Raw genomic sequence first — 22,799 nt, 5'->3', positions numbered from 1 at the left:
CACAGAATCATATAGTCATAGAATTGTTAAGGTTGGGAAAGACTTCTAAGATCATCAATTCCAGCCATCAGCCCAGCACCACTGTGCCTACTAACAAACACATTTATGCGTTTTTTGACCACCTCCAGGGATAACAGAAACCCAGTAGGGCTCTGCGGAGCCAAGCTAATTCTGGCTTTACCAGACTGCACAGGTTTTCTTTGCTCTGTAGGAAAAAATGTGTAAATAACTCAGATTCTTCCAGGTGGTCAAAGGACCATATGTGAAGATGGTGATGTTCATGCAAACGTGAACACTTCCCAGTTTGTGCTGATGTACATACTTGCATATCCATATCATAGATATAGAAAATAAATGTTCAGTTACGAAGGTCTGAGTGTAAGAGCTAAATATAGAAATACACGTGTTCTTTCCTGTAGGAAGGAAACCTAGCAGGATTGCTAAAACTTTTAACCTGGGCACACAAGAGGCAGTATGCTGTGTGCCCAGGGCAGAGCGTTATAGGACAAGAAAATGAAGATTTCTTTTTAACCTGAAAGTAAAATTTCATCTGGGTCTGATTTTTAAGTCCTCCCAGGCTGAGAAATTTGCCTGTGTTAATGAAGCATTGTATTCAGGGATAGCAGAATCTGCTTGCTTCCTCAGCCCAGCTTTCTGTATGCACACTGGGAAGGGGAAAAGCACGTTTCCATTGATTTTTATTTGCTCTTTTATAAGTACTTTGCATTTACTAGAACAGTTCAACTGGGCTCTGAAGCACTCTGCCCCGCTCACAGACGCGTACTGTTACTCCACTTCTGTTTTCCCTTTTGGGATGAGTGGCCTCCAGAGCTAAACCACCATCTCCTCTCTGCCCACAGGCTGCAGAAAGGCTCATCGTGCACCTCTGTGAGCGTTTCTGGAGTGGCGATGGACAGCAGATACCTTTCTTCTCCTCAGCCCCCTTCATCCAGCAGCACAGGGTGCTTCAGCAGGAGGGAGAAGGTCAGTGTCTCTCCAGCAGAGCTGTACTTGCAGCCAAGAGGAAGGCTGAGTTTGTCTGATATTACATCATTTTAAACAAGCCTTAAGACCCACTCCTGGCAATTAAACACCTTTCCTTTGCAGTGAGAAAGGACAGCATAAAAACTGGCTTCCTCAAAGGCTTCCTGGGCTATCTCCTCACCTCACAGAGGTCGTTTCCATTGTGTAAGGCACAAGCTCTTCCTTGCAGGGTGTGGATTATTTTTGGGAGTTCCCAAACACAGGTACAACCCTGCCTTATCCTTACATGGAGAGGAGGGGACCCAGGAAGAACAGGTGCATGGTCTTTACCTGGTTTCCTGCAAAGCAGCATTTATGAAGCTGCACCAGCTGCGTGCATGCATGTACTTGAGAGCACATGTATATGTATGCCAGGCGTTCACAGTGACTTTGTAACATCCGTGAAATGTTGTACTTTCCAGCTTCTTACAAATCTGATAGAAAGCCAGCTGGTCTCCAGGGCATGAGCAGGTAAAAGACAGGGGAATGTCTTAGCTCAAAGAAATCTCATTGTGAACTCTTGTCTTATTAGATGTCAGAGAATCCACACAGGACCTCAGCCAGGTGGGACCTATCCTTAGGAGACCCAGCTCCAACAATCTGGGGCCACCCTGCCTGTTTGACCTCAATCCCTTGTTGAACAGGTTGAGATTTTTCTGAGGCAGAGAGGCCACTCGGAGAGGTGATGTTGTAGTGCCAGGAAACTTTTCTAAATAATTGAATTCTTATTAATGGAAGTTCTCACGTTGAATGCAAACAGTCAAATAATAACTGTATGTTACTGCGTATGTTACACACTGTTGACACTCAGATAATTATGGCATTAGTGTGATATTTTTCTTGGTGTTACAGTGTGCACGATCTGAATCTTGCAGAGTAAGGCATGCAGTCAGCTTCTGCCTGAGTGGTTATATAGTACAGAACAGACAGTAGCTGAAGGGGCTACAGAAAAGCCGGGAAGGGACTTTTAGAAAGAGTATGGAGTGATAGGATGAGGGGGAATGGCTTTAAATTGGAGAGGAGAAGATTTAGATTAGTCGTTAGGAAGAAATTCTTCACAATGAAGATGGGGAGGCCCAGGTTGCCTGGGGAAGCTGTTGCTGCCCCATCCCTGGAGGTGTTCGAGGCCAGGTTGCATGGGGCTTGGAGCAGTCTCGTCTGGTGGGTTTGGAACTGGATGGGCTTTAAGGTTCCTTCCAACTCCAACCATTCTATGATTCTATGAATTGGCCTGGATCTGGATTACAAATAGATTTTATGTGCTTATTGCATCTAGAGTCAATAAATCTCCTTTGCAGCGTAAAGCGACGTATGCAGTTGTTTGGAGAATTTAATGATCTCCAAAGCAGAGATGAGTCTGTACAGCAGTGACTATATTTTGATACCAATATTCAGTCAAAGCTCCCACAGATGAAACAGATAGTTTGGACTCCACCTCCTGAACATGTCCTGACTCTTATGCATACATACATGAACGTGCACATGAATTACTGACACTTTTATGTTCTTAATTTACTGCTGTGCTGGCACACAATTTCATCAATGAATGACTACTAAAAATATAAAAGATGAAAGCTTCGGTTCCTTAAATAGAGGAAAGCACCCGGCTTAACTTTATACAGGAGGTTACACTATTTTGATGTGCACTGCCCTTGCGATACATCTTCAGAGCACCAAATAAAGATTGAGCTTTCTTTCAGTGAAACACTAGTCAACTGGAAACAGCAGAAAAGCAGCCTGCCATGTTATGTGAGCATAACCTTATATGATCATAGTAACATTCCTGAGAGCCTTCTGGCACAGCAGTGTTTACAGACAATAAATGCCAGTTCTGCGCAGAGGGGTGGGAGAAGAAGCTGGGCTTGGAAAATACTTCATTAGTTTGTAGGGAAAACCTTAAAGCTGATGCTAAGAAAAATAATTATCTTAAGCAAACGATTGAATTTGGGGTAGTAATGCCCCAAATGTATTTCCAGCCATTTAATTCAGGAGTGCTCTTTCCACTCTGACTCTCTGGTTTAGAGAATCTCTGTGTTCCCCCAGCTGGTGATGTAAAAATGGGAGGAAAGATTAAATGAATGTATCTCATCAATTCCTCCTTGGCCCTTATGGCTTTGGTAGTAAGCTCATCTGCACAGATTTCTTAATGTCTCGAGGCAAGCTCTCCCATGGGCTTTCCTGAGGGACCACACACAAACCTTCAGTTCTCTTCTAGCATTTTTCTGTTAATTGCTCGTCTTCTAACAAGCAGTCCTTGGGCTTATCGCAAGTAACTTCTTTTGAATAGCTCCAATGTGCTTAGCTACAAGGAAATTGTAAACAGAAAGGCCCTCTGTTGTGCCTTTTGCTCCTGACAACATATGAATACTATGAAAAAGCAGACAAACTAGTGGAGCATGTTGACTACAGGCGCACGGCTGAGGCTGTGCGTGAGCCATTCACATAGCCATTTGAATCCTGCTACCTAGCTCAATTTGTGGATGCTCCCACAAGAGACAACACAGTGAGTGCTTCTTATGGCAAACAAGTTACCTGTGTTCCCACAGGCTGTTTCCTTTAGTCAGAGACAAATTTCTCCTGTTATGTAAGATGTTGGTGTTTAAGCTTTGCATAATTGTGTTCTGTATCATTTTGGTCTTGTGTTGTTTTAAATTTTGCTTTCCTGGCTAATGCAATTTATTACAATTAACTTTTAATCTTCTGCATTGGTCTTTATCATCTTTTCAGCTGAGATGGGAAGCAATTCTGGATCTTTAAAATAGATGTCCTACTTAGACTCAGCATAATATCTTTAACACGACCTGGTGTTTAATAAGAAGATTAAAATCTATTGTAACATCTTGAAGTGCAAACTTGGGAGCTTTGTCATTCCTGAGCTGTGGGGACTACATCGATGCAGCTGGGTGCAGTAGTCGGAGAAGGTGCTGAGGGGTTGGGGTTCCTGCCACCTGTTTGCCATGTGGCTAGAATGGTTGAATGGTTGGACTCGATGATCCGGTGGGTCTCTTCCAACCTGGTTATTCTATGATTCTATGATTCTAAGAAACAAGTCATGCCTGGCTCGGTTTGATGTCTAAAGACAGTCGTCTGGTGCCATCTGAGGTGCCACTGGGTATTGAGAACATGTGCAGATACAGTCCTGGAAATGGGAGGCTTATGCCCTTCAGTACCCCCAGAGATGTCTCAGAGGGTGTTAGGTGCCTCTCTTCAGGAAGCTGAAGTAGCTTTTAGTCTCCCTGGTGTCTTGTTTTCTCCATCAGTGAAGACTGTGATAGTGGTTGCACAGGGATGTTTTAAGGCTTGATATCAGAAAATGTATTTAAGAGAAATACAAAGGTTATTTTCAGAGTACTAAAGTCAGAGACTCTCTCTTATACAAATCTATTTATGACTTGCCAGGCAGGGTGAGCTTTTGGTTAGTTGTCCTTTGAACACTCAGTCAGGGTGGACCCAAGCAAGACCAACTCTGTGGCCAAGCTCTGATGCTGCGTGACTAGTCCAATTGGTTCTTGTTGGAGGGGTTTGTAATTCTTAGGTGTGACCCTAAGGACCACAATAAATCCACTGATATAGGTTACGGCAGAAATTCCCGTGGGGGATTGCGGCACCTGAGTTTGGCCCCACGAGGGCTGGATGGATGCTTCGATGTTTTGGGAAAGCCCACCAGATGGAGCTCTTGATTGAAGGATAAAGCTCTGGGAGGCTGCTGCAGAAGCTGAGAAAATAGGACATAGACCTCCGCTTTATTGGATTGTTTCACCTAACGGGGTTGAATTGAGCAAGCCTGGCTTCCCAAGCGGTTGCTTTTAACAGGAAATGTTCCATGCTAAAGATGCGGAAAAAGGAAATGTATTTTTGCAGTTAGAAGTGCTTGAGGCATTTATTGATTTTCTTGTTTTCATTTTCTTGTTGTTTTGCAGAACTGTTCTGGCACTCATTCCTTCAAAACTTTCTGTCCCTTAGTATGCTTCCCATATTTAATTATAACAATTTCACCCCTTTAGCTATTAAACCCATATAAAATCAAAGCACCGGAAGACTTGCTTAATGGTTTAGAGGGGGGGAAAAAAGTATGATTGGAGTGTGAGAAGGAAAAGCATTAAAACTTAAACTTAGTCACCTGAAAGAGAGCTAATGAAACTTTGGAGCGTAGCAAAGAAAGCAGAGTTGGGCGTGTATTAGTCTGTGAAGTTTTTTGAAATGTGTAATCCACGAATTTGGAGCTCCAGCTACACAACATTGCTACCGGGATTGCACTGGTTTGGCATGCACATCACCTCTCAGATTTGTAACTGAAAAGCTTTTAAAAACACGTTTTTAGAAGCACATTTCTTATTCATGTAATCAAACAATGACACTAATACATCACGAAGCAATGTAAACACTCTGGCTACGAGGACGTTATGCTTATCTTCAACATGGGTGGTACGAGCAGCAATGAGATTTGTCCTCTGCTCCCTGCAGTGTGAGGTAGTAATAAGCCACGTCCTTCGTGGAAAGCAAAATTAATGAATAGCATTAATTTCACCTTCTAATGAGACAGTCAAATCATTGCAGCCCACCTCCTTTCTTCATAATCCAATGTGGCCATCCTTATGGCACCAGAGAAATCCTGAGGGTAATGTATAATGTAATGTATTTGACTCAGTTGCTGTCGGATTTATTTTAAGCTCCACCAGACAAACAAAAAATATGTTCATACCGAATGGCCTCTAATTTCAGACAACATGAAGCAGGCCTCCTGCCTCATAGCATGAGTTTGTGAGGAGAAAAACAGTCAGACTATCTTTTATTCTAAATCAGACAGAATGAGCTTCCCTTCAATAATGCCTTTGGAAGGACCATTTCTCACCATCCCACTGTTGCCTGGAGCTCTCTCCTCTGCTCTGTATGAGTGAATGCCAGCACACAAAACATCGCTGCTCATTGCTGGGTGCTATCAGGTACACTTAGATAAGAAAAAAAGGAGCATACGTGAGTTAACGTAGCTGGGTGTATATGTGCTGTGTAGTGGTTAGTTGTAGGATTACACTAGCCAGACGTTGCACCATGCTTCATTTAACCTCTTTTTATATTGTTACAGCCTATAGTGTAGACTTTGCAAATTAATAAAGTTGAAACCTGTGGCTCCTCAGAGGAGAAAGGTCGAGAGTTTGTTTCCTCGTTAGTCCTTATCAGTAATTAAGGAGAATCAAATCTTAGCTCCAATATATTCCAAATTCTCCCAGCTGTGGCATCATCTGGTCAATCACTGAGTTTCCCTTTTGTTTTTTTCATTCTCATGTTCTCTATTAAGTAAATCGCATATTCGCATTTCCTAGGAATCATGGGTGTCTGCTGTTTATATACAGCCAGTGGTGTGGGTCAATGCTTATTCAGGGCTATTTATTTGACCAAGAGAGAACCATACTTACTGCGCACAGCAACATTATGTGCTGTAGATATACAAATATGCTAAGAACTCTAAGCATCTTGATGTTATGCTTGCTGTGGAATCTCCTAGGAAAGCCCAAAGGGAAAAAACAGGGTGATTTGGGTATTTCTGCTGTGTAGAGTTGATTAATTTTTTTCTTCTTGTCATTGGCCAACCAGAAGGGAAGATGCAGTCTTGAAATGGGAGCTGAGGATATCAAAGGCTGGCTAACATCTTGAGGGAGGAAGAAGAAGAGGAGGAGGAGGTTGATGCCATGGATTTTTCAGATGGTCTGGAAGGAATTGGGACACTACAGGACTCCCCTTGATGCCCCTGTGTGAAGGCAAATCCTTCTCAGTCAGGTGTCATCTGATAAACTCCAAGTCGGTCCTTCAACTCCATTCTAGTTTTCTGCCACAGAAGGTGCAATCTTTTTATTTCAGGTAAGCACTTACTGGGTCCTCAAATTTGCCCTAAAAATTGCAATTACTGCTTTTACACCGAGGCTTCATGATGAGCAGAATGTCCTATTTGTCCACATTCCTGCAGAAACTCTATGTACAGCTGAAGTTTAAGAGACACAAAGCATTAAATGCAAAATAAACCCTGAGTGTTTGCTTTTAAGTACCATTTTTTAACAGTTGACTCTTGTTGCCAAGGAAAGAACTTGTTGCTCCACTGTGTAAGTGTGTGATACCGTGATTGAAAATAATGACTTGAATAAACACTTTGCGGTGAAAATTATTCTTTGAAGGTAGGAATAGAACATGAATTCAGGCCTGGGCTGTGTCTGTGAAAATGCTTAGTCACGTAAAAATTAAAGGTGAGTGTTCTAGATGAAAGTAGCGTATACTTCAGAATATGTTTAATTATCATACTGTTCCTCTTTAATAAATTCATTTGTTTTAATTAGAGGAATGGGTATTTGGCATAAGAATTTAAGTAGTCTATTGGGCACTTGAGATTAAATCAATGGTTTGTTAACGATTTTATCTGGGAAGTGGATTAGATTATTTAAATTCAATGAAATAGCATCATTTTTCTTTTCTCAGTAGAATAAAGTTGTGAGTAAGAAATAATGTTTGGAGCACGAGAGCTCTGTTTGCCATTGTTTTTCACGTGCAGTTTTGGGATTTTACAGTAAAATCATTCATCTTTAGCCTTCATTTATAATATTCTACCAAATCTAGCAAAATAAAGCAAGTGTCACAGTGGTGTCTAACAGCAGGTGTTTTCCAATGAAAATATGGGAAGTGCCAGTGCTGGCGACTCAGACCATATTTTAGATTTGTGGGGTTTTTTTGTGTTGTTGGAGCAAAAAAACTTGTTAATCAGTCCATAAAACAGTAAGATTAATAAGAATGCACTGGAGGTATAAAACAGTCAACACCAAGAGATTTTAAAGATTAACTTAATACAAAAAGCGTAATTGGATAAAATAGGCAAGTAATGAGTTAAGGGCAGCCCAAATGTGTAATTTCTTGGGGTCAGCGGCAACACATCAGTTTACACCACAGCTGGGTAAACCTAGAGGGCACGTAACAGGGTGTTGTGAAATTGTGTTAACCACGATCTGCTGTTGAGGTGTCTCGCTTTATCCTTCTCCCATCTGCACTTTTCAGTGAAGCAGGAGAAATACTGGGTTAAGTCACACTCTGCACGCCAACTGCTGCATGTGCTTTTGATTTTTCTCAAGACGGGGTAAAAAAAAGGTCTCTTATTAAAACAAGAAACCGTAATTGAGGTGAGAAGGGAGCAAAACCCAGTAAGCATCACTGGCATTTCTGCTGAAAGTATGAGCATCATCTCTATGCTTACAGGAAATGATTTGTGTTTTATCGCTTACCTGCTCGCTGTCGCTGCTTGGAGTCCACCTGGGCACTCATGTGTTGCTCCGCTGGGGAAGGCAGCGGCAGCTACCGAGCCAGATGCTTCCTCAGTGCCTCTCGAGGCCCCTGCTACCCAGCCTGTTCCTCTTCTGAGAGAGTGAGCGCTGTGTGATGCTGCATAACTAAAACCCTTCATGGCCTGCGAGGCATAATTGATAAATCCAGTTTAGTATCTCAGTTTCTGAGGTTAATAAATAAGGATACCCTTTCCTAGCAACAAATGTGGACCGATAGATTGCTGGTAACAGATCTTTAGATCTGCATCACAATAAGAACCACGTAATTGCACAAAAAAAATTTATATATACGTGCAATTAAACACACCCATGCAAGAACACACAGTGTCATCTGCCCCCCGTACCAAATGCACAGCACCACTGAGTGCTAAAATCTGCAATCAATTATTTATATGATGAATTATCCCTCTTTTTCTCCTCCTAGAATATCCAATTGCCCGTTTCCATTTTTGTTTCGGAAAGATTTATCATTCAGATGTATTCACTGGATAGCTTATTAAACATTTCCTCCTCTTTTTCCCATAGTATATCACATGAATCTTGTTTTCTGGTAGCACCTATCCATCCGCTCTCGTAGGGTTTCCCAGCGTGGTGAAACCGTGAAAAAGCGCAATAGTTACCCAGACTGTTTACAGTCGCCTTTGTGAACCAATTACAGATGTTCCAAATTTTGGATATTTATTTGCTCACCCGAGTCAAAACAGTTTCAGCCCTCGAGTAAACGATCCACAGCTACAGACAGCTTGTGACTGCACGCGAGTGAATAGTTTGGTTCTCATCAGTATTTAGCGTGCACCTCTTCAAATTCATTCTTGTACCCATTATTGCTGGTAAAACTCAGTTCTCTGGAAGCCTTTTGGGAGGGAGGAAGGACAAGATGAGTGCCTAAAGCCAAGTTATTTAGGGGCTGCTGATGTTCTCTCCATTTAATTTCTTGGATTTGCCGCACTGGCATAAGGAACATCACTTCACAGTCATAGACATAGACAGTCATAGACTTCTGGGTGTCGTACACTGCCACGCCTGGGACCTGTTCCTGTAAAGACTGTACAAACATGAATCATTTCCAGATTCAGGGGGCAGTATTTCAATACCAGTTTCCTAGGTGCTGGGATAGTACCTGGGACAGTTAAATGGATTTGAAAGGAATCACCTATCCACAAGAATTTTCCATATTTTAGGCTTTCATTGTTTAGTTTCCATTTCACTGGCTGTCCTAGTACCTCCCAGGTGTCCATGTCATATTCAGCATTTAAATCCCAAACCTGCCTTCCTTGTTTGTGTTCGATATTTTTGTACTTTGTAAATTTTGAGAACGGGGAATCTTGTTCTGAGCATGGTTTAATGGTTCCCCTGGCTGGGAGTCGCTCTGTGCTGTGCTTTAAATTACAGCAGAGATTTACAGTTGTGATAGAAGTGGAACTGCGAGCATCCAAAACAAGAGTTATCTGCGCGCAGAGGAGTTGGTATTCACATTCCTCAGTAAATAATATCCCAGGGATGTCATCTTGCTTCCCCTGAAATCACAACCAGTAATACCCTCTAAGAACAATAGCACTAAAACTGTCCTCGGGTTAAAAATAATCGGTTTGCCTGTGTGCGAAACGCACAGTCTCGAGAGCTCTTTGGCTGGGTAGCAATATTTTACCTCTAACGACCACAGAGCAGAGCCAGCCATTTTTTGCAGGCTCTTCAGAACCTTGTGGTGCCACGAAGCGTACCCAAAGGCAGCCGCCTGCCGTCACCTGAGCACATCCCTCTCTACTGGCTCCTGCCCGCTCCAAAGGCTTGGGGGGAGGAAATAGTGAGGTTTCGCTGAGTTTTCTTTGCTAATTTTGCCTTTCTTATTTGGTCAGATTCTCCTGTTTTCGGATGACTGAATCTCTGCGTCTTCTGCTGCGGAAGAGGAGCACATGTAGTTTACTGAGATTTATTTTTCTTGAGCCGTTGCAGTTGGAGGCAAACGTTCCTCTAGAAAGGAAGAAGTCAGGATCCTGTGTGCGAATACCAGGTATTTCTAGGATCTCCTTAAACATGCATAAATTGATTCTAAACTTCTGTGGCTTTTCTCCCTTCCCCAAACTCCAATCCTTGAATCTATTTGAAAACAATAAATACAGGTGGGAAATATGTAAAAACAGGGTCAGGAAAACAGACAGATAACGGGATGGAGGCTCCCACTGGGCTCTTTTTCTTAATCCTGGGTTTCTTTGGGTGAAGTTATATTTTTGAGCAGAGCCTTGCGGCGAGCGACCCGGCTCCTCTGTGAGTTGACGGAGTGGGAGGTAAGTGGCAGTAACTAATGGCAATTAGCAGAGGTCTGGACAGCTACGTGTCCCTGAAGACAGGAGCTCTCTCGGGGGTTGTGCCGTTGCAGAGCAAAGCTGATTGTCACCCTGCACAATATGATAATTTTCATCCCTCCGCCGAGGCTTCGCTGTCAGATTTGCTCAGCAGTTTTTCAAAAAAGGAGGCTTTATTTTGTTTTCCCAGGGGGAGGTGGCAGGGGGGTTGACACCGGATCATCTTTAAGGTCCCTTCCAACCCAAAATGTTTGGTGATTCTATGATTTTTTCTCCTGAAATCTGTTAATTAGGGAGGGAGCAATTACCTTCAGGGAAATTACCCATCAGCTTCTATCGGTAATAACTCGTCTCATGCTCATGGAGCGCATCACGTTCTCATCAGTGATGTACCAAAAAGAAAAAAAAGAAAAAAGTAAAATAAAGAAACAAAAAGAGAGAGGGGTTTGTTTTTAAATGGCAAGGGATACTTTCTGCTCGCTCGTTGCGCGGTGAGACAGACCTCTGGAGGGGTTTCAAAGGTATTTCAGAGGCAGGTAGCCGAAGCGCTCAGGGCTGCGGTTCAGTCGCGGGCAGGTACGATTGGTAGCGATGACCCCGAAGGTCTTTTCCAGCCTAGACTCTAGGATTCTCCGAGCGCCTCCGCAACCAAAAGCGAAGCCGAAGCGGCAGGGAGGGCTTAACCCCCCCTTGTGTCCCCGCACCAGCGCCCTCCCCCGTCCTTGGGGGGCCGGAGTTACCCCGGGGGCGGCCCCGGGGGCGGAGCGGAGCATCCCTGCCCGCCCGGCTCCGGCTCCGCCGCTCGCTCCGCGCCGCGCAACTTTTCCCAGCGCTCCTTTCTCCCCGGGAGCGCAAACAGGGGCTGTGCCCTCGCCCCGGGCTGCCCTGCGGGGCTCCCGGATCCTTTGCTCTCTCTTTTTTTTTTTTTTTAATTGTTTTCCTCCTTTTTTTTTTTCTTTTTCTCCGCGGGGAGGGGTGTGGAAGGGCTATAAAGGGACGTGCGTGTCACAGTCCCCGTCGCAGCCTTGTCCCCACCGGAGCTGGGGGGCTGAGGGCAGCGCCGCCCCCACCCCCCCCCCCAACAATTATCCCCTCTCCTCTCCTCCCCCATCCTCCTTCCCGGGCGGGACGGGACCCGGCGCCGCCAGGTAAGCGCTGCGGAGGGGCAGGGGGGTGGCGGGGTCCCCCCCGGGGGCTGCGGGACCCCTCGGGACACGGGGGATGCTCCGCAAGGCGCCCCGGGATGCTCTCGGATCCCTCGCCCCCGGGATGCTCTCGGATCCCTCGCCCCGGGGATGCTCTCGGATCCCTCGCCCCGGGGATGCTGTCGGGGTCCCTCGCCCCGGGGATGCTCTCGGTGTCCCTCGCCCCCGGGATGCTCTCGGATCCCTCGCCCCGGGGATGCTGTCGGGGTCCCTCGCCCCGGGGATGCTCTCCGGTACCTTCTGGCCTCGCCCCGCATCAGTTCGCCGTGCTTTTCCTTCCCGGTTTTGCCTTTTTGCTCCCCAGTTCATCCCCTGAGTGGGTGGGTGGGTGACAGGCAGGCTCCGTCTTTCCTAACATCATACTACGGGGTTGTTTTGTTGTTTGTTTTTTTCTTTTTGAATGAAAAAAAGAAGGGGGGCCAAAAGCGGCTACCAAAAAAAAAGTAGGTGGAAAAACTCACCGGTGGGCTGCAAGTGCTGAGATTTGCTCCGTGCGTGCAGCTTGGGTAGTGTTTTTATTCCGATAGCGCAGAGACAATGGCTACAAAGCGTTGTTTAATCACTTGCAGATATAACTTTTATGGATTTAAACCTTCACAGTTAAAGGCTAGCACAGATTTTTGAAACGTGGTGGTTTTCTGAGCCGTTTTTGCTCTGGATGTATTTAACACTCAAGCAGTACCGTGCCCCGATTCCACAGACTCGCTGCCAGGGATGAGCACGATCTCGTCTGTGCCCACGGCTGCTCCAGAGATTGTCCTGCTGGGCACCTACGCGAGCGAGGCAGCCTCTGTGAAGCTGCTTTCAGGCAGCAGGTTGTGGAGCTTGCAGCGTCCCTTGGACTTTCCCTTCCCACCAAAGGATCTGGTCAGCATCTAGTTACCAGCTGTAATTAAAGCGCTTCAATGGTACCAGTCTTGCGGCTGGACTGAGCCGCAGGAGGCGAGCTCGGAGGGGAGGCAGGATCCCCGGGATAAATCTCCCAGGCCTGGCAGGCTGTTTGTGAGCAGACAGCAGGCTGGAGATGTTCCGTGACACAAACGTGGCGCCGTCTCTGCGGCGGAGCATCCTAGAGTCGGGCTGCGTCGGCAACCCCTTCCAGCACCGTCGTAGGACGGGCTGCCGGCCTCGCTGCACCGATTTCATGCTTGGTTGAGCTGGTGGAGTTGTATACGTGTAAAACTGGAAGAGGTGAGAGCGGTGTGAGGGTGAGTTCCTCCCTGGGCGGTTGGCAGCGAGTGATTTATGCGCTTGCGACCCTGGCAAGGCGCTGCTGGCTTGGCCGTAACCTGGTTTCTGTAAAAACAGCACTTGGGCGTTAGACATCATCAGCATCCTCAGCTGGGCTGTGGGAGAGCAGGGAGAAAAACTTTGTGATTCTGTTCAGCCCGCTTTGAAAATCACCGATTCCTTGCTATTTTAGGAATGGCATTTTGGATTGCTCCTTGTCAGGAATGCTTCATCCTCCTGCCCTCGCTCTCCTACCTCGTAGCAAAGTGCATACCTGCAAGAGGAGAGCTGCTGAGGTCGGCTTTCTAGTACCGCTAAAAGTCTCTGGGAGCTCTTAGAGTAACGACTGCGATTTAAAACTTGTTAATATTGAAGGAGGAGAGGACTTCTTAAAACACTGAGAGATTTTTGTGCTCTAGTTCAACCATTTAAAATGCGAATAAGTAAAAAAGTGCGGGAGTGCATCACATGTGGGAACCTTATGGATGTACTGGGGATCCAGCGCCTGTGCTCCGTCCTGTTGTGAGGAGAATGATACCTGTTCCTTCTGGAATTTGTATGTTGGCAGATAACGAGCCCCTCTTAATTTGAAAAAGCTTTCTGGTACGTTTGCAACATCCCTCGGCCCTTTCACATTTCCGTGATGAGGACTGTGGGTGCATCACGGTGTCTCTATTTCTGCACGGTCCCAGAGTACAAAGCCATGGATTTTGTGCTGTGGAGGGTGGGCACTGCGGTGTGTGGGTGCTGCCTGCACGTGTCCCGGGGAAGTGCTGTGCTCCGCAGCACCTGCTGGAGAATCCAGCTGTTCTCTGGTGCAAGCCACACCTGGCAGGAGGTGGCACACGCGTGATGTGCCACTGATGTCATCGGCCGGCAGGTTACCTCACACCCCAGCTCCCCGGGGGGAGTTTGGGTTTGGCGATTAAACATGCGGTTCGAGAGGGAATTTGAATGCTGTGTGGGATGCTGATCCGATGGAGATCAGGTTCTTTAAGAAGGGTGTCGTGGAGGTGAGGCAGAGTTGTTTAGGATTGCTGTTTTGTTGTGGATGACTCCTTCTGAACGCCAAGGCAAAGCATTTAGGTTTCCCCAGTGTTTATAAATACAATATGGTGCGAACTGTCAAGCAAGCTGTTCAAAATCACGTTACGCCTGGGCTGCCTTCCCTGTTCGGCTCAAATGCCTTCACTACGTACTCGGTGTTCATCCAACGTGCCCTCTCCTCCTCCTGCAGGGTCGGTGCCGCGGCTCTGCTTGCACCACGACCCACTGGAGCCCCAGACCTCTTCTGGTGCCACACTGCTCCCAGCTGGCTCAGCGAGAGCCTGGGCTGCCTGAAAACATCCTGCCTCCTACACCAAATCCGCGTGTAGGGGCAGAAATGGTGTCTTCAAGTCTCATTTGTCCTGCTTAGAAGGTTTGTTCACCTAAGGTTTGTCCTTCTTGGCAAGTTCGTCCTCTGAAGCTTTCACCACCTTAAAAGTCCCCTAAAACTGAAGGGATAAACCCTTTCCTGGGAGGATCTGTGAGAGCTGAAGCGATGGGTGGGTTAGTGGTGCCGTTAGAGCCAGGGCTCACCTTGGCTGCGCAATGTGATTTTGAGCTTCCAGCTGCACCCTGGCCTTCCACTCCCTGTCCTGTGGCTTTAGTAGGGCTGGATGGAGCCTGCCTGCCCGATGTTTTGCTCTGAAGTGTGTCAGGGTCTTCTGCCTTTATATATAAAGATGAGATGTTTATTAAACTCAGCCGGTGCTTTTTCTTCTGCGAGTTATGTTCTGAAAGGCTGGTAATAAACAGTTTATTAAAAAGAAATCCTGATTTATTTCTGCAAATGGTTACATTTCAAGCTGGTACCAAATGGTTTTGTAGGAGACCACCTTTTATGCTTCCCATGGCAGTTTAAAAGATTGCTAGAAAAATAATCCAGAATCTAAGTAGATTTGGATGAAGGCAAGCCAGGACTGTACGTCAGGGTATGTGGTGCTTTTATGCAGCGAAGCAGTGGATTTTACCACAGAACATCTGGGTACTGGCTTTGGTTACAGCACAGATTTTAGTGGGATAACAAGTCTTGTTTGGCTTCACGTTCATTTTGAAGTCACTAAACTTTATACGGATAATAAAACTTTAAGCCCATTACTTCACTATTTTCAAGGGGCTGTTTCAGTCCTCCTTCAGGCTCTTGCATCTTTCTAGAGCTGGTTTTATTTTGTTTCACTAAGTGGGTATTTATCTTTTCGAGCCCAGCTTGCTTTCGCAGGAGGCAGATTTACTAATTTGTAGCGATGGACACACCAGGGATGGCAGGTTTCCATTCAACCCTGCCGAACACGCACGTTTTCTGCATTAAGGGCAGCCTAATGAAAACTGCACGTTTCTCAGTCAGCGCGTACAGCGGGGCTGGTGTTATTAACGTGGAAGACTGTGTTGATGCTCTGGGCTACCAGTTCAGCTGCTTGTGAGAGGTAAAATAGCAGGGGAAAGTTATGCTTTCTTTTTCTGTTTGATTATAAAATGCAGGGAAGAAGGCTAGAGCTGACTGAAGGAGGGGAAGGGCCTCCTCTTTCATGGAAGAAAACAAGTTTGCAAGACCTTACAAAAGGTTGCATGTACTGGTGTGAATGCTCGAGGATGATAACCTTGGCTAATTATGTGTCAAGAAATACCTGTCTGGGATATAAGGCTTGTGTGAGAGTGTGTTAGCCCAGGAGAATGATGTTTACCTTGCTTTCAGAGAACCCAGCGTGATGCCGAATGCTGTAGAGCTCGCTCTGTATTTTGTTGTCACTGACTGTACGAGCAGGAGTGAAAGGAGGATAAGCCAGAGTTATGTTAAAGGAAAGAGAATCTCTTGGGTAAGACAGAGAAGAGGGTCTCAAGTACTGCTTGAGTGCAGTGAGGGAGCATTGCCCCAGAGAAAAGGCAGAGTGTGGAAGCTGCGTTCCTCACTGTGTTTTGCATCGTGACTGAGAGTATTCCACTTCTACAACAAAAGTCTTAATCAGATCAAACAGGGATAGTTTCTGCCTGAGAAAACAACTCAAATAAGCTAATGCTTATGGATGGATGGAAGGAGCTTTGAAGGCTGAGGAGATGGTGTGTTTGAAAACTTTAACAAGATGTCATTAGGAGAGGAGGTATTTGCCCTTAGATCGGGAAATAGGTCAGGGTAATAAATCATAACTCCAGGAGAACGTGCTTAAAGCTGGAAATAAGAGGGAGAGAGAGAGTAAATATTAAGAAGTTTGCTCTTTTGGAATTAATTTTCTAATTTGCAGTATGCAAGGACACCCACTGAACGGGAGGAAGATAAATGTTAACACAGAGCTGTAACAGGAACCGGCCAAAAGTCTCGTGGCTGCGTAGATGGCTTTGATTGCACCCGGGGGGAGCACGTTGGTCGTGTGGGACACGTCAGAGGCAGGCAAAGCATTGTCCTTTTTTCAGCTCATGTGCGAGATAAACGATACTGTAACTTCACCAAAGATGTGGTGATCTTCTCAGGGGCACTTTACAGGATGGGTTTTAAATACTGTTCAAGTAATTAGCAACATGAGTGATCTGAGAACCCAGCCCCTAGTCCACAACTGTGATAAACACAAGTATGAGTTAGCAGAGGGATGCAGGTGAATCCTGTGCTGAGCATGTTTTGCTGGGCTGTGTTCTTCCACCCAGGCAGGGGCAAGCGCTCAGGTGATCACCACATTATCAGCATTTCTCGCAGATTGCTCAAGAACAGGCGGGGTTGTTTGGGTTTTGGCCCAAAATGGGACCGCTCTGTTTTTTAGGGTAGTTAAATTCAGTAGTTGGAACGATGTCTGTGGCTTGCGTGACAGCTGAGATAAGAAGCAGTGGGTACTTACTGTGAGCACCTGGAAATTTGAAAAACAAAAGGCAATAATTTATCTTCCCTACTTCATTCCCCCCTCCACGGGTCCGGATATGAGTGCCCCTCCAGCGTGACCCTCGCGCACTCACAACGTGACGCACCACGGAGGCCGGCACCTCCCCAGTGATTTACAGGGGAAAAGCACTGTTTGCCTAATTGAGCATTTTTTTTTATTTTTTTATTTAAGGAAAAGTAACTTTAAAGGGGTTGAAACTTTATTAGAGTGTGAGAAAAATGATGCTTTTCATCTTTCTCACTTTCAGCTTGCTCAGTACCAAAATCGAGCAGCACTAGACCAGCTCCCACTGCACAGGCTGGGGGAGGCAGGTGGGAGGCGCGATGGGATTGCAGGTTCTTTGCTCGTCTCTGCAGGGATTATTAAACAGGGTTGATAGTTTTTACGAAGCAACCAGAATATCATGAAGACGTGAGCTAGCGCTCTCTCTCTCCCTTGCTACTTTGGTTAGGTGCAGGCGATTTACCGCTAATTTGTTTATAGTCAAACAGCCTAAACGCGTCTCAGCATTTTGAAGTCCAGAAACCTGATGCAAATTAAGCAGTTTACAGATCGGGAGGATGATGGTGCGGGAAAGCCAAGTCTCTCGGAGCTGCCAGCTGTTCTCTGGATGCAAAGGAAAACATCAGTGAGCAGCGTTAACGGTTTGGTTTCTAGTCCCCGTTCTTTCTCTTCCTTTGGCTACTAAATCTGCATTTAATTCCCTGTGGGCTTTTTCTCCTGGGAAAGAATTATTTACTTGAGTATGATTTGTAGGACTAATAGGATCTTATCCCTATTTGGGGAAGACCCTAGGGGCACTCTCAAACTGATTTTTCAGTAATAAGAAATAATGAATTAAAATCTAATAGTCCTAGGGGTTAGTAAAGTTAACAGTTTTGCGGGGAAGATTTAACATCAGTCAATTAAAACTCTTATAATCCTGTTATAGTACAATAGTTGAAAAAAAATTCATGCTGGAAAGAATAAGTAGGTTTTAAGACCTTTTCATATCATGTGAACAAATCTATCTTAATTTAACATTTTAATTAAATAGGTATTTTAAAAGCAAGAATATAAGACATCTCTGGCAAGTGTGTGATAGCAGGGTGGCGGGCTCAGAGAAGGAAATGCGCTGTGTTGATTTACGGAGTGTGTTCTAATTCCCACTTATTTAAGAAAAAGCAGTTGCAAAGTGTTTATAAGAAAAATCCAGGCAATTAGGGCCTTAACTAGAACATGCAAAATTCATACATGTCAGCGAGATGTACTACCGACAGGCCAAAGATGTGCCTCTGGCTTAGCCTTTTGCTCACTGAGTTCGTGGCCGTCTCCACTCAGCACTACGAGCTCGGGTGGGGACTGCGTGGACCCTGACTCGTGGCCCTCGGTGAAATGTGCGTGTGAGGAGCGACATGGGACCCAAGGGCATCATCCCAGAGCCTCCTGCCCAGCTGCAGCCCAAACCCCTCGGGCCTCTTTTGTCAAGGGGACAAAGCACCAAGGAGACAAGACTTTTCTGAATTTACAGCTTTTTGTGGTTTGCAATGCAGTATTAACGGTGATGTTGAAATGGCACTTCATCCTTTAGCAGTAACTTTCATCCAAGCATCTTGCAGCCGTTTCCAGTCACTAGCGAAAGGACAACCCCAGAAGGCAATGCCGGGTTCCACCCCAGCTCTCACCATATCTTCCTCCTTTGGGAAAGGAAATGCCCTTGGCACGCATTTCAGCCATCTCTGAATGCAGAAATACCTTTCCTTTCCCTTCCATTCCCTGCTGTCAAGAGAGGATGTATGGTTACCATAAGAAGGCCTGAAGGTTTTGGGGTTGTTTGGATGTTCACTCACCCGTGACAGTCTGACCCATGCACCCGTATGTGTTCCCTCCGCTTTTGTTCACAGTAAATAGATAAAGGACTAACCTTTTGCCTACCAGCCTGGACAAATAAACACTGGCCCAGCAGCAGAGTGGAACCGAAACAGAGCCTTTCAATAATCTGTTTTTTGAGATCCCTTATCACAGCTCTGCAGTTGACCCTGGCAGGTTTGAAACTCTTCCAGCACGTTCCTTCAGAGTGCCTGTCTGTTTTTGTACTTGGGAAAGACTTTTCAGCCTGATCATGCAGAAGTCCAGCACTTAGAAAACCCAGGAAGTGTTACAAAGCCACCTAGAGACTGGCAGCTCCCAAACAGGCTCCTATCTGGCTTTGGTATGATGGACTGATGTCTGTGGTTGGACTTGAGATGTCTTGTTACGTCTTCAGACAGCTGCATGTGGCAGCTTGTGGCAGCAATCTCCGTGGCCGTGCTTCACTGTCTCTGGGCACTTATCATTTTGCCCTCTGGAGGCAAATCCTTTCTCCATCACGTGTAGCGCTGGAGACATTTAGTGATGTTGATTGAGCATGGCCCCTTGGTGCCTGCTGAGTGGCTCAGGGCAGGCACGCAGGCCGTCTGGCTCTGTAGCTCCTCTGGTGCCTAGCCATGCTTGTCCTGAATCTTTCTTCCCCTTCTCAGCAGCTGCAACAGCCTCGAGTAACCTTGGGAGCCACCTTGTACCATATGGGCGCTCTCCTGTGAGGGTCCCTGTTCCCTTGTGAACATCGGGATCTGATGTCACTTGTCATGGGAAGATTAGGAAATGGGGACTGGAGCCTCCACACATGGTTCTGGTCAGGGTGAATCTCACCCACCTCACCGTGCAAAGGCCAGGCTGTTGTAGGAAGCAGAAGTTTGGATTTTCTCTGGAGACAGTGGGAAGTGTCTGGGACCACAGAGGAGCTATGTTGAGAAATTCAGAGCAGCTAAAGTCCTTCACTAGCAATTTTCACCAATTTACTGAGTTCTATTCTATAGGAATCTCTGCCTTTTTTAAAGCTGGATGCTAAGGAAATAAATGCTCGTAGGCAAAACTTAGCCTGCCTGAGCATTCCTGCTTTTTCTCATCCCCTAGTGTATAGAGTGAGCGTGTATAAGAGGTAATTTTCTGAATGACACACAGTGGAAGTGGTGAGGCTGATGGTCCTCCCTGTGATGGGATTCACTTGTGATGGGCCATCCTGTGCTCTCAGCCACTGCAGCCTCTGAAGAAATCACCAGAGCTAATGGTATGACTAAGAAATTGTGTGTGCTGCTTTCTAGGGATGGTAGGGATCAGCGTAGGGGATGGTAGCCATGCTGGGTCTTGGAAAGTCTTTGCTGTGCCTGAGGTTTGCCTGCTCTAATGCTGAGGATGCTGGCAGGAATATGTAATTATCAATTTCTTTAGCACTACGTTTGATGCTTTCCATTTTCAAATGCTTGATAAATGTTTGCATATTTTCAGTAACCCTTTTCCAACTCGGGAAAATGAAACATAGCATCTGTGAATTAGCGTGTTATGCACCAAATCATTATGAAGGAGCACCTTAAGAGTTCATTAAGGACTAGTAGGGTCCAAGATTTCCTTTGCACGCCTTTAAAGCTGAAGGGAGATAATATTAAAACTGAATCCAATTTTGGACAATAAATTCAATCAGGTTTCTGATGTTAATTAAGGAATTGGAAATTTGTGGGGATCACCTATCTGCATAACATGTATTACTGTGGTCTTAAGTACAGTAATATGGGCTAAAATCTCGATTTGGTAGAAAAAGTCATAGTTTCTTTGAAGTCAGCTGAGGATCTGGCTTACATGGTTCAGGTGTAACTAAAAGTGAAACAAGGGTAGCGTTGAAAAATGTAGTAAAGAACAGATGATATAAAAATAACTTTTTTTCCAGTTACATAAATTGCACTTTCTCCTTGTCCCATATCTGGTTAACTATGAGTGTTCCTGGATTGAAAAACCTAGAATCCAGCCTTTCAACTGCATTTGGTGCCCACTACAGGTCCTATTTGAGTTGCCGTTGCTGTGTCTTTGCTCCAAGATATCCATCGCCCCTGCAAACCAGTGCGGGACACCATCCTGGCAGCAGCACAGGGATGCAGTCGCATCGCCAGGGGTTGGAGAGTAAACTCTTGGGCACGAGCACTGTAGTGGGTTGTTACTAGCTGCTGTCCTGCTGCTAGGGGGCTTTCTGGAAAGCTGCTGCTGTCCCTCTCCATGCTATTGCAGGCATTACTGGTTGTTACTGTTTAGCCTGGAAGCACCAAGAAACCCTTAGGCAGTGAAAAGGAAGATGGGGTGAAATTGCAAATGAGAATTTCTGAGTGGCTGTTGCAGGTAAACTGCATGTAGAGGTGGGGAGTCAGGCAGGAATACTAATGTACTTGGGCTGGCTGTGGTTTTGTAACCCTATATACATGTGCGGTGAGGGTTCTGACACGGCAGAAAACTGTGCGTCTGATGGAAGCCAAGGGGATCAGCCTCTGTGCTCTTAAAAGGGTTTCAAAATAGTCAGCAATTTTCCCTTTTCTAATCGTGTACCGAAAAGTAGAAGGAAAGAAGCGTGCAAGCAATTCAGTGTGCTTGCAGCACAGCTTTCCATAAAATGTAAGTGCTCCGATTGTTGCTGGAGCTGCCGGAGGCTCAGCTTTCCCCTGCTCCTGCCCTGCAAGTCGCACCAGTGACCCACAGCCCCTTGCCTGTCGCTGACTGTCCCACAGCTCCCTGCCTTGTCCGAGCCGCTTATTTTCACCACTTTAACAAACCCCTTGTTGGCTGTGGGCAGCTGCCAGCCGAGTGCTATTCCCCACGCCCTAGGAATTGCTCAGGCAACTTTAACTCCTTAGGTAGGTAATGCAGTTAATGACTTCGGTTTTGTGTTATAGTGCTTTCGAAAGCTTTCTGACCTCCAGCCGTAAGCCCTGGCAGTCTGAGGATGCGACAGCAAGATGCACGGACCCTGGTTCTGCTCCTTCTGTTTCTCATACCCTGACATTTCAGTCATCCCTGTCCCTCATGGGTTTTGGCAAGGGCACTTGCTCATAATGCATTCAGAAGTATTCCAGAGAAACAGTGGGAAACTCCGTACCAAATACCAACATGTTTGTGTTGGTTGTAATTTGTAATTGTTCGTATGTGTTTCTCCCCACTAATCCCCTTGCTGAAATTCATTATGGAGACAGAAACGTTGACTCGGAGAGCTGTGCTGAAGGCAGAATGACTTGGCTGAGGAAAGTAGCTATTGTTTTATGATTAAAGGAAGGGATTATATTGGGATTTCCTTGAACAAGGCAAGTCGCTGCCCCACTTTTATTGCTCGTAACAAGGGGATAATAATTACTCTCTGTTATAAAACACCTCCAGTTCTTGCGATGAAAGATTGGTGGTACTCAGGATTGGTTATATTAAATGGCCTGGAGTTGTGCAAATTATGATTTCTTTGCCTTATCTTATTTCTCCTGGGGCTCAAACCCCACTGAGACTGTGGAAAAAATCCCCCTTCTCCAAGTCGGGCATCTGAAATGAGATTTTCCTCTGGAAAAGCTGGTACCAGTCCCCCATTCCGTGATGCTTGCCCTCTCCGTGAGCAGCATCCAGCCTCCTGGGGATTTTGGATGCGCTTGGGAGGATGGGCAGGCACACTGGTAAGGGCACAGGCCAGCCCGTGTCGGAGCGGCCAGGAGCAGTGGAGCTGGCTGCCGCTCAGTGCTCCAGCCCGTCACTTCTTCCCGTGCCGCTGGCATCACCTCGCAAGGGGAGCTGTGAGAGAACAACTGAGCATTGTAACAGAGGCCGCTGGGGACTCGCTGTTTGTTTGGTTTTGACACTCACCGCTCAGTCGCATGGGTCGAGGTGGCTGTGAAGGAGAGAAGCGCTGGTATGTGGCCTCTGATTAGAAAAAGAAAAACTACTAGGCATTTCCTCGAGTGTCCCAAATGGCATCTCTTGGCTCAGCTGCCTTTT

The 22,799-nt window shown here is 46.0% G+C and overlaps 1 protein-coding gene across 6 annotated transcripts in view; it reads left to right on the top strand.

Annotated features, from left to right (window-relative positions):
* The window catches only part of NDNF (neuron derived neurotrophic factor), an 88,398-nt gene that overhangs the window by 53,555 nt on the left and 12,044 nt on the right, over window positions 1-22,799 (top strand). For 2 of the 6 annotated variants that reach the window (XM_069855194.1, XM_069855199.1), the window contains 3 exons: window positions 861-984; window positions 6,616-6,879; window positions 10,199-10,353. Coding sequence is in view for 1 of the 6 variants with exons in the window: in XM_069855193.1 (XP_069711294.1) it covers window positions 15,514-15,548 (35 nt within the window). In the remaining 5 variants the exon portion in view is untranslated. Of the gene's footprint in view, window positions 1-860; window positions 985-6,615; window positions 6,880-10,190; window positions 10,354-11,775; window positions 11,794-15,498; window positions 15,549-22,799 lie in introns of those variants that run through there. The other 4 variants (XM_069855195.1, XM_069855197.1, XM_069855198.1 and 1 more) reach the window with 4 other exon arrangements.

The sequence above is a fragment of the Phaenicophaeus curvirostris genome, chromosome 4 (assembly GCF_032191515.1).
Source record: "Phaenicophaeus curvirostris isolate KB17595 chromosome 4, BPBGC_Pcur_1.0, whole genome shotgun sequence".
In the NCBI taxonomy this organism is placed as follows: domain Eukaryota; kingdom Metazoa; phylum Chordata; class Aves; order Cuculiformes; family Cuculidae; genus Phaenicophaeus; species Phaenicophaeus curvirostris.
Note: the sequence above shows the minus strand (reverse complement) of the source record. Positions and strands in the feature narration are given on the sequence as shown.